This window comes from Theropithecus gelada, chromosome 5 (assembly GCF_003255815.1).
Source record: "Theropithecus gelada isolate Dixy chromosome 5, Tgel_1.0, whole genome shotgun sequence".
Lineage (NCBI taxonomy): Eukaryota > Metazoa > Chordata > Mammalia > Primates > Cercopithecidae > Theropithecus > Theropithecus gelada.
The window spans coordinates 2,348,540-2,360,602 of NC_037672.1; the positions used below are offsets into that span (position 1 = coordinate 2,348,540).

The 12,063-nt window shown below is 46.7% G+C and overlaps 1 protein-coding gene across 4 annotated transcripts in view; it reads right to left on the reverse strand.

Moving 5' to 3' along the window:
- The window catches only part of ZFYVE28 (zinc finger FYVE-type containing 28), a 153,319-nt gene that overhangs the window by 74,039 nt on the left and 67,217 nt on the right, over positions 1 to 12,063 (reverse strand). For all 4 annotated transcript variants that reach the window (XM_025386748.1, XM_025386747.1, XM_025386749.1 and 1 more), the window contains 2 exons: positions 3,128 to 3,265; positions 990 to 1,192 (listed from right to left, as the gene is read on the reverse strand). In XM_025386748.1, the coding sequence (XP_025242533.1) occupies positions 990 to 1,192; positions 3,128 to 3,265 (341 nt within the window). The remainder of the gene's footprint in view (positions 1 to 989; positions 1,193 to 3,127; positions 3,266 to 12,063) is intronic.

A 12,063-nucleotide genomic window follows, 5' to 3' on the forward strand; every position in this document is an offset into this window, starting at 1 on the left:
TTTTTATTAATTGGAACCTCCACAGACACCATCTGCCTCCGTTTTTTGTTTCTTCTTGTTGTTGTTGTTTTGAGATGAAGTCTCACTCTGTTGTCCAGGCTGGAATGCAGTGGCTGGATCTCAGCTCACTGCACCCTCTGCCTCCCGGGTTCAAGCGATTCTCCTGCCTCAGCCTCCCGAGTAGCTGGGATTACAGGCATGCACCACCACGCCCGGCTAATTTTTTGTATATTTTTTAGTAGAGACGGGGTTTCACCGTGTTCGCCAGGATGATCTGGATCTTCTGACCTTGTGATCCACCCGCCTCGGCCTCCCAAAGTGCTGGGATTACAGGCGTGAGTCACCGCGCCCGGCCTCTTTTTTTTTTTTTTTGTGCTCTTGTTGCCAAAGCTGGAGTGCAATGGCGCTATTTCAGCTCACTGCAACCCTCGCCTCCCAGGTTCAAGCGATTCTCCTGCCTCAGCCTCCCAAGTAGCTGGGATTACAAGTGTGTGCCACCATGCCCAGCTAATTTTTGTATTTGTAGTAGAGACGGGGTTTCACGTTGCTGGCCAGGCTGGTCTTGAACTCCTGACCTCAGATGATCTGCCTGCCTCGGCCTTCCAAAGTGCCAGGATTACAGGCGTGAGCCACCGCACCGGCCTGGCTGCCTCCGTTTTCTTCTCACCTCCTGTGAGGTCTCATTCATTCCAGAGGCATCATTCATTTCTGCCCCCTTGGGCCTCTCCAAAGCCCTTCCCCCTGGAGGCCCATGGCGGCCAGATCCCCACCTGTGTCCTCTATGCTCACCCCAGTCCCTGGAAAGATGCCCTCGATCACCTCCACGCTGTGCTCTCCAGGGCTTAACCCCACCCACAGGCGTCCCTGAACCCGCCTGGCTCCTCCCTCTGCGGAATTTTCCAGCTTGAAGTATCAGGGTGAGCCCGGGAAGGTGGCACAACAGTCCCCGAGCTCATACAGCCAGGGCTGTGGACCCACAGCCGCAGTACCTGAGCTCGAACTCGGCGAACAGGACGTCGAAGTGCCTCAGCGCCTCCCTCATCTTCTCCGTGTAGGTGTTCAGGTCCCGCAGCGCCTGGTCGCGGAGGGCGCCCCGCACGTCCTCCAGGCTGCGTGTCAGCTCCTTGGCCAGCGGGCGCATGGCCATGCTCTCCAGCTCCCGGTTCATGATGATGGAGCCGGCGGCCAGGCACTGTGGGAGGGGAGGCGCTCAGGGAGGGGCCCGGGGTGGGGACCAGGCTCTCAGGGGTCGCCGTCCGGGGGAACCTGACTGCACACCTCGGGGACCCTCTTCTCACCCTGGAGCACAGGCCGGCTCCTGTTCCCGGTCCCCGCAGGAGGTTTTTCTTACATTCAGAGCAATCGTGAGGGCGATAACCAATGTCCCCCAACGTGACCCACGGGGTCCTCGCAGGGCCCCAGGAGCAGGGAGGGAAGGGCAGGGGAGGGGAGGAGAGGGCAGGGGAGGGGAGGGGAGGGGAGAGGAGGGGAGGGCAGGGGAGGGCAGGGGAGGGGAGGGGAGAGAAGGGGAGGGCAGGGCAGGGCAGGGCACGGCAGGGCAGGGCAGGGCATGGCAGGGGAGGGGAGGGGAGGGGAGGGGAGAGGAGGGGAGGGGACGGGAGGGTGGACTGAGGCTCTTGAGTCTGGGGGCTCAATGCAGGAGGAACCCTGGTCATGTGACTCTTTTCCCCTCCCCTTCCAGGCCGCAGGGATGAAGGTCAGGGAGCTTGGAGCTTCCAGACTCCACATTCAGGTCTGCGCTTCCAGGGATGAAGCAGCCAGGCTGATCCGGGCCCCGAGGCCCCCAGCCTGTCTAGGGAGCCACAGACACTACGGTCAACTTGCTCACGGCCAGAGAAACGCAACTTTCCCCGGAACGGAGACTCATCAGTGTGAGAGTCCGCGGGCTCCTGGGCAGGTAAGGAAGGCTCCTCCGCACCCACAGATCCACCCACGTCTGCCCTGGGCACTGCCAGGCAGCTCCCCAGTGTGCGCTCAGCAACTGGGAGTCTCACCAAGCTGCTCTCTGGCACGGGGGCTGAGTCCAGGCCCTGGTGGACCTGGTGTCACAGGGAGGCTCGTCCAGGGCCTCACCAGGGTTAGGATAGAACCAATCCACCTGGTGTCCCCTCAGAGATGATCAAGTGACGCAGGACAAGCAGCCATTTCCCAGGTGACAGAATGAGACACCTACTGATTTCCCAGGCCCATGCTACGGGTGGGCTCTGAGCTTGGGGCACCAGGACCACACAAGGAGCTGTGCCCGCCCCTGGGCATGCATGCCCCTGCCAGGCCAGCCAGGCACAGAACCCGCTCCATCCCATGACTGCCCCAGGACCCACTCCACAGAGGTGGAAACTGAGGCTGGGGAGGAGACAGAACCTGCCCGCGGGCCCCTGTAACTAACCCAAGCCTCGGCAGAGGACACCCCAACCAAGTGGCTCACAGGTGGGGTGGGCACGGTGGACACAGGGATAGGGTGGCATGGGATGAAGACTCCACACCCCAGGGATTCCTAGAGAGGGGAGGCGGGGAGGATGGGGACGGGACAATAGAGAGGGCGGTGATGTTGGGGCCAAGGTCAGGCTCCAGAGCACGGTGAAGGAAGGAGGCTGGGAGGTCCGCATGGTGGGGGCCTGGGGGAGACTGTTCCTGCCACCTCAAAGGGCGCCTTCCTCTCTGTGCCTCAGTTTCCTCATTGGGAGATGAAGATGAAGATGACAGGCCAGATGTGGCCTGCATGGGGCTGCAGCACAGCTCCCCAGCCCCCGCTGCTGCCTGTGCTGCAGGGCGGGAGGGGAACACTTGTTCCTGATGAGGGCATTACTGCCATTAAGAACCACTTTTAGGTCCTGGCTGTCTGAGGGCCTGAGAACCGCAAAAACATCACATGGGAAATTTCATTTGTATATACAGTTTGGGGGGCACTAGTTCATGGCTTTCCCAGATCCTCCAAGGGTGCACTGCCTACCAGGCTCAGACCACACCATGTAACCCAGAGTGGACGGAGCTCTTCGAGGAGACACCAGGTCCCGGCACCTGCAGGCACCCATGCACAAGGTTCGCAGGGACACGGCTAGACGCCACCCCACATCAGGACCTCCAAACCCAGGTGGCCACCCGCTACCTCGGCACCGAACCACAGCTGGCCGGCCAGGTTGTCGTGCCGGATCTCCTCAGGGAACTTGACGCAGAAATCTCTGGGGGCACGGTCCTGGGGGATGCACTCATCCATGATCTGGTTAATGATGTTCAACACATTGTCCTGAAACAGAAGACAGGAGAAAGTGCGCCAATCGCTGTGTCCAGCTGGCGGCCGCCATGTACTGCTGGAAAACACGCACGGTGCATGTTACTATTTTTTAGGATTATTATTAAAGTGACAGAGGAGGCTAGGCACAGTAGCTCATGCCTATAATGCCAGCACTTTGGGTGACCGAGGCGGGTGGTTTACCTGACGTCAGGAGTTTGAGACCAGCCTGGCCAACATAGCAAAACCCCGTCTCTACTAAAAATACAAAAATTAGCCGGGCGTGGTAGCGCACACCTGTAATCCCAGCTATTCGGGAGGCTGAGGCAGGAGGATCACTTGAACCAGGGAGGCAGAGGTTGCAGTGAGCCGAGATCCTGCCACTGCACTCCAGCCGGGGTAACAAGAGCAGCAACCATAGGAGCCATGGGCTCAGATGAACTCTCAGCCGGCTGGGGACCTGCAAAGCCCTCGTCTTCCCTGAAGCTCAGTGCACTCCTCTGTAGAGTCAGGGACACAGACCACGTCTTAGGGTCGGAAGAGTGCAATTACATCAAGGCCAGGCACAGCTGGGTCCTGCTCTTCCATCCAGGTGGCGTCCCCTCCCACCTCCTCCGGAACCAGCAGACCAATTACAGCAACGCATAAGTCAGTCTGCACTGGAGGGGACGCGGCTTTCACGAAGTGGAGACCCTGACTCCACCCCTCATGGCTGTTGAACCACTTCGCCTCTCTGATCAGCCAGGTCCCCTTCTGTAAGCCTCAGTACACAGCAACTTCTGACTTTTTGTTTATTTTTAGAGACAGGGTCTGGCTTTGTCACTCAGGCTGGAGTGAAGTGGTGCAATCATAGCTTACGACAGCCTCAAACTCCAGGGCTCCAGCCATCCTCCAGCCTCAGCCTCCCGAGTGGCTGGGATTACCAGAGTAAGCCAGCATCCCTGGAAGCAGCTTCTATTTTAAAGACTCTTTAAAATTATTTTACTTTATTTCCTTATGTTCAAAATATAAAGTATAACAGACTGTTTTGAACACTTTGTGTATATCAGGGAAAGAAGCCCATGTTTTTACATCTTAAATTGCATTCCATCCTTTTCTGTAAACTTGTCCTATTCTTTAAACATTGACGATTCCTTCTGTAGATTACAAAAACACTGGAAGCTTAACTTTTGTCTTTAATTTGTTAAATATGAAATCAATACACATTCATCCTAGGAAAACTGGAATCAATGGGAAAGGAGAGAAGTGGGGAAAATGTCCTTGGGGAAACATGAAACATGACTGCAGTTGGGACACAGTTCCTTCTAATTCTCATCCTCCAAGGGCCTGTTTTCAGCCAACATTGAGATGATCCATGTACCGAATACTGCATTCTGCTGCGGTTGCTGCATCCAACTTTTGATGGATGGTGACATGCTATTCCAGCATATAGACCGTCCTGTTAACGGACTCTTTTGTCTTCTGCTGGACACTGACGATGCCTAATCCTCCACCTCCACGCAGCGCTGCCCTCACTACTGTGGTGCACGACGCTCCGGTTGTGGATTACTTCCTCAGGACCCACTGCTTGCTAGAAATGGAATTACAACGTCAAAAGTGCAAACTGCATTTCCAGGCTCTGATGAGATACTGCCAAGTGGCTTTCCAGAAAGAGCACACGAACTGACACTCTCACCCGTGGCCATCCCTCCTTTCTGCCCTCCGAGGCTTGACTTTCATTTTTCTTAGGAAGAGATATGAAAACTCACTACGAGTGGGGAAGCATGACCCTTCTCAGGCAAGAAATGAATGCACTGAACTCTGAAGGAAATTCTGCAGTGTAAGAAAAATGTTAAGCCTTTATCATACAAAAAATAAAAACAAAATTCAACCAACAAGTGGTTCTACTGTCACTTCTTTTTAAAAGGTTTTCTGGGTAGGAAGGTCCCTTGCTCATGATTCAACAAACCAATGAGCAAACAACAGCAATCACAGCAGCAGGCAGTGCACGGTAAACACCGGCTGAGATGAAGAGTCCAGGATCTGAGGCTCAGCCCGGTGGCAAGGCTTATCTAAGGCTGAGGAGACTTTAGTGGCCGTGCTTGGATTCATTGCCCGCCCTTCCTGGTCTACTGGAACATACCTGCCTGAGGGAAGGGTCTTCTGTTACTCACTGATGAGTCTCCAGTGCCTAGAACAGTGCCTCACACACAGTATGCTGCAACAAACACTTGCCAGGACTTCTAACTCCAGCCAAGATGGAGTAAGAGGAACCCAATGTACCCCACTCCCAACGACAGTGATTCCCATGACACTGGACATCAGGCCACAAAGGACAGTGATCCCCAAGAGACAGGAAATAAATAAGGTGAGCCCCCCGACTACCTCAGCTCACTGCCTTGAGGAAAGTTTCAAGTCATGGAACAGGGACAGGGAACTCGGATGGAACCAAGGCAGTTAGGGTTCAGAGAGCAGGAGGCAGAGAAGAGAGAGAACTCTGGAGATCTGGGGAGGGTCTCAGGGCTTCAGCCGAGAACTGATCAACACATGCCCGTGGGGAGATGACCTAAGGCCAGGAAAGAAGCACCTGAAGGATTCCAGGGAGCAGTGGCAGGAGCTCTCCAGAAGGCTGGAGTAGCAGGAGCGCTCACAGTTCACAAAGTATCGAGTAGAATACCCAAAAGTGTCTTGCCTCCATGTGAACAGCAGTTAACTCTAGACTAAACACAGCTCTGGTCCGAGGCGGGCGGATCACAAGGTCAGGAGATCGAGACCATGGTGAAACCCCGTCTCTACTAAAAATAGAAAAAATGAGCCGGGCGCAGTGTAGTCCCAGCTACTCGGGAGGCTGAGGCAGGAGAATGGCGTGAACCCGGGAGGCGGAGCTTGCAGTGAGCCGAGATTGCGCCACTGCACTCCAGCCTGGGCGACAGAGCAAGACTCCGTCTCAAAAAAAAAAAAAAAAAAAAAGACCCAAAGGAATAAACTGTTTCTAAGTAACTAAACTGCATCACAGAACAACCAAAAATATTTACAGTAATATAAAAATAGCCCCCAGCAAGGTGAAATTCACTATGTCAGGTACCCAATTAAAAAATTACCAAGTTTGGCCAGGTGCCGTGGCTCACGCCTGTAATCCCAGCACTTTGGGAGGCCGAGGTGGGTGGATCACCTGAGGTCAGGAGTTCGAGACCAGCCTGACCAACGTGGAGAAACCCCGTCTCTACTAAAAATACACAATTAGCCAGGCGTGATGGTGCATGCCTGTAATCCCAGGCATGGAATAGCATGTCACCATCCATCAAAAGTTGGATGCAGCAACCGCAGCACAATGCAGTATTCGGTACATGGATCATCTCAATGTTGGCTGAAAACAGGCCCTTGGAGGAGAAAAACAGGCCCTGAGGCAGGAGAATCGCTTGAACCCGGGAGACGGAGATTGCGGTGAGCTGAGATGGTGCTGTTGCACTCCAGCCTGGGCAACATGAGCAAAAATAAAATTACCAAGCTTGAAAAGAATGAAGAAAATACGACCCGTGACTAAAAGGAAAAGCAATCAATCAAAATCAACCCAGACTTGACAAAGATGATCAGGGACATTAAGACGGTTGTTATAACTGATTCCCATGTGTTCAAAAAGTTAACTAGAGACAATGAAGAAACTAAAAGTCCCGACCTGATTTAGAGATGAAAATTACAGCGTCTGAGATGAAAAGATATACTGCATGAGATTAACCTCAGATTTGATAATTCAGAAGAAAAGAACAGTAAACTTGAAGACAGCAACTGAAACTATCCCAATGATTCAGAAATAATAATAGATCATCAATGAACTGTTGGACAACTTCAAAGGTCACATATGAATGTGATTCAAGTCCCAAAACGAGAAGGAATGAGATAGAAAAAAATATTTGAAGGAATAATGGTCAAAATTTTTCCACATTTAATAAATATAAACTCACAGAACCAAGTAAATGAACCCCAAGCAGAAGACACATTTTTTAAAACTATACCAAATTACAGCATAATCAAATTGATCAAAACCAATAAAAAGAGAAAATCTTTAAAGTAGCAAGAGAAAAAAGATATGTTACACACAAGGAACAAAGACAAAAATGGCATTAGATTTTTCATCCAAAATAATACAAGTGAGAAGAGAATGAAACATCTTTAAAGTATTGAGGGGAAAAAAAATATCAACTTAGAATTCTATACCCAGCAAAAATATCTTTCAAAATCAAAGGTAGAATAATTTTTCATTCAAACAAAGGCTGAAAGAATTCGTGACCAGTAGAGGCCGGGCGCGGTGGCTCAAGCCTGTAATCCCAGCATTTTGGGAGGCCGAGACGGGCGGATCACGAGGTCAGGAGATCGAGACCATCCTGGCTAACACGGTGAAACCCCGTCTCTACTAAAAAAAAAAAATACAAAAAACTAGCCGGGCGAGGTGGCAGGCGCCTGTAGTCCCAGCTACTCGGGAGGCTGAGGCAGGAGAATGGCGTGAACCCGGGAGGCGGAGCTTGCAGTGAGCTGAGATCCGGCCACTGCACTCCAGCCTGGGCGACAGAGCAAGACTCCGTCTCAAAAAAAAAAAAAAAAAAGAATTCGTGACCAGTAGACTTGCACTATAAGAAATGCTAAAGAAATTCTTTCAAGCAAAAAGAAAATGACACCAGATGGAAATAGAGATCTATACAAGGGAAAAGACAGCACTGGAAATAGTGACTACACAGTAAATATACAAGACCCTTTTTTGCTATTTAATTGTCTAAATTTCAATTTTAAAAATTGACCATTTAAATGAAAAAAATACCCTAACAACATAGTGTGAGTCTATAACATACAAAGTAAAATGCATGGCAGCAACAGCACAAGGTCCAGCAGGAGAAATGGAAGTGACTTACTGGAAGGTCTTTATACTCTATGTGAAGTTGTACAATGTCATTTGAAGGCGTCTGTAATTAAAGACAATTATTATAAACCCTAAAGCAACCACTAAAATAACAAAACAAAACAAAGGAGACAAAGCAGAACCATCAAAAATAAGTAGAATACATAAAAATTAAGAGATGAAATCACTGAAGCCAATTAATAAAAAAAGAAGGAAAAAAAGAGGAAAAGGGAATAAATAAAAGATAGGACAAACAGAAAACAAACAGCAAAATGATACTCAAATCTAACTATATCAAAGATATATTAAACAAAAACGATCTAAACACCTCAAATAAAAGACAGAGATTTTCAGATTGCATAATAAAAAGAGACCCAACTATATGCTGCCTACAAGATCCCCACTTCACACACAAAGACACAAATAAGTTAAAAGTCAAAGGACTTTTTTAAAGTTATATCATGTTCACACCAATCAAAAGAAAGCTGGAGTGGCTACATGAATATTGAAGTAGGTTTCAGAGCGAAGAGTACTACCAAGGACCAAAAAAAAGTCATTTCCTAATAATAAAGGGGTCAATTTATTAGGAGCACATAACAATCATTAACATTTATGAACCTAATAATAGACCTTCAAAGGGCATGAAGTAAGATGACATAAACAAATCCACAATTATAGTCAGAAACTTCAGTACCTTTCTCAACTGATAAGACATAGAAAGTAAACAGAAAATCAGCAAGGATAGTAAATCTTAGCAATGCTGTTAAAACAACCTGATGTGGTTGACATTTACAGAACTTTCCACCCAACAACAGCCAGAGGCACATGATTCCCAATTTTATATGGAACATATACCAAGAAAGACCAAATTCTGGGCCATAAAACAAGCTTTAATACATGTAAAAATAATCCAAGCCACACAAAGTGTATCCTCTGACCACAATGGAATTTAATTAGAAATCATTAACAGAAAGATCTCCAGAAAATTCCATAAATATTTGAAAACTAATAACACACTTTCAAATAACTCATGAATCAAACATGAAATCAAAGAGGAAATCACAAAGTATTGTGAATGAAATGAAAGTAAAAATAATACAACATATCAAAATTTATGGAATACCACTAAAGCAGCAATTAGGGAGAAATTTAAACCACTAAATGCCTAAATTAGAAAAGAAGAAAGGCATTCATTCTCTAACCTCAGTTGCCATATTAAGAAACTATAAAAAACTATAAACCGTATATATTTTATATGGTTTTGAAGTCTACCATATAAAAATAAAAAAAGAAACTAGAGAGAGAAGAGTAAATGAAACCCAAAGCAAACAGAAGAAAGGTATAGCAACAATCAGAGCAGAAATTTAAAAAGAGAAAAGATTAAAGTAATAGAGAAAATCAATGAAGTTAAAAATAGTTCCTTTGAGAATATCAGTAAAATTGATAAAACTCTATCAACGCAGTTCAGAATGACAACAGAAGACACAACTTAATAACAGGAACGAGAGAGGTGACATCTCTGTGGATCCTACTGATATTAAAAGGATTATAAGGAAATATTATGAACAACTTAATGCCAATAAATTCAACAACTTAGATGAAATTTCTTAAAAGGCATAAACTACCAAATCTCTCTCAAGAAGAAATTTCTGAAATAATGTGAAAACCCTGTATCTATTCAAGAAATTAAATTTGTAGTTAAAAATCTTCCTACAAAGAAAACTCCAGTTCCAGATAGATTAGTAGTGAATTACCAGGTCCAGATAGATTAATAGTGAATTCTACCAGGTCCAGATAGATTAATAGTGAATTCTACCAGGTCCAGATAGATTAATAGTGAATTCTACCAAACATTTAAGAACAACTAATACTACACAAACTCTTCCAAAAAACTGAAGAGGACAGAATCCTTCTCAACTCATCTATGACACTGTCTTGATACCAAAATCAGACAAAGATCATGGGCCCGTATCCCTCATGAACACTGATCCAAAAATTCCTAACACAATTTTAGGAAACTGAATTCAATAATGCAAAAAAGGATAATGTACCATGAACAAGTGGGATTTATCCCAGGAATGTAGGAGTACCTTTTTTTTTCCTTTTTTTTTTTTTTTTTTTTTTTGTGAGATGGAGTCTCGCTGTGTCACCCAGACTGGAGTGTGGTGGCGCGATCTCGGCTCACTGCAAGCTCCGCCTCCCCGGTTCAGGTCATTCTCCTGCCTCAGCCTCCCGAGTAGCTAGGACTACAGGCGCCTGCCACCACGCCCAGCTAATTTTTGTATTTTTAGTAAAGACGGGGTTTCACTGTGTTAGCCGGGATGGTCTTGATCTCTTGACGTCGTGATCCACCTGCCTCGGCCTCCCAAAGTGCTGGGATTACAGGCGTGAGCCACCGTGCCCGGCCAATTTTTTTTAACATTCAAAAATCAATCAATGTATGCTTATGCTCTTCCTGGACCAAGTAAGGCAGAATCTCTGGGATTGGGTCCTGGCATCTATATTTTTTAAGCTCTCATAAGGACTGTGAACCATGGATATGGTCAAGGATATGGTCTAACATCTGCATTTTCTTAGCAACATGTCTGATCTCTTCTGTATTTTTAAAAATCTGTTTTTATTTAGGGCCAAATTCTGTCTTTTATCTTTGTGGCATATTTGTGATACCCAGCTGGTTCTATGATCTTCTTTCTACCAGGGAACTAAAATGATGTGTCTTCCATCATTTTGCAAGACAAGAAGACACCAAGAGTTCCAGCTACCCTGACCTTTGGGTGCTGTGGCATCCAGCAAACGACCCCTGTTTTCTGTTTATTGCATGTGATGACGGATGTGTCACCCAATCTGAGTGGATTTAATGTTCTAATTCATGAAATAAGAGAATCAGACCAGATGAGCCCAAAGTTTCTTTCAGTGCTAGATAATCACAACTCTAAAATAGCTATGGTGAGAAGCCTAAATGTATATACTAGCATGAGATTCAAACTTTTGGCAGCTTGACACAGTTTACAATTGTTTTTGTGATATCATAGCTATCATATGCAAAAAAGAATAAGTCACATTTTATAAATTAAAATTTAAGTGAATCACCCAAGTGTCCCCTGTTTCAATGATATAACTGAGTGCCTACTATGTACTAGGCACTGGGATGTACTGGTGAATGTTGTGTGTACACATAGCCCTGCCCTCGTGGCATCTACATGCTGCTTTTGTTGGGTGATGGAGTGGATACTAATAAAAAAGTCAATATTTATTGAGTAAAAAAAATACTCAATATTTTACCATATTATTTTTTGGTAATTTACCATATTAAAAATAACACGATAAATCTCCATTGACACAAAAAAAGCATCTGAAAAAAAATCTAACATCCATTCCTAATAAGAACTCTTAGCAAGCGATGAGTAGGCGGCAACTGCCTTGGCCTGACAAAGGGTAGCTACGAAAATCCTACAGCTAACATCACACTGATCTCTGGGGAGAAAGCATTCGGTTTTCCATCATTAACAAAAGATGTCTGCTCTCACCACTTCTATTCAACTTTGTACTGGAATTCTAGCTAGTTCAATAGGGTGACACACACACACACACACACACACACACTCTCTCTCATGGCATCCAGATAGAAAAGGAAGAAGTGAAGATTATCTTTATTGGCAAAAAATGTAACAGAATCTACAAAAAGCTGCCAGAAATACTAAGTGAATTTAGAAAGTATGATATTGTAAAATATATGTTTGGTCTTCTTCCCATTTCCTGACATACAGCTCCAAAAAGCCTGGGACTCTCTAGAGTGATATGAGTTCACTGGTGACTGGGGGGCCCTAGACAGCTTCAGGATGGGGGGCTGGTCCCTGGGAAGATCAAGGCATGTTAGAGGGTTGAGACTTTCAGCCCCCACCCCCAACCTCCGGGGAGGGGAGAGGCACTGAAGAATTGGGAA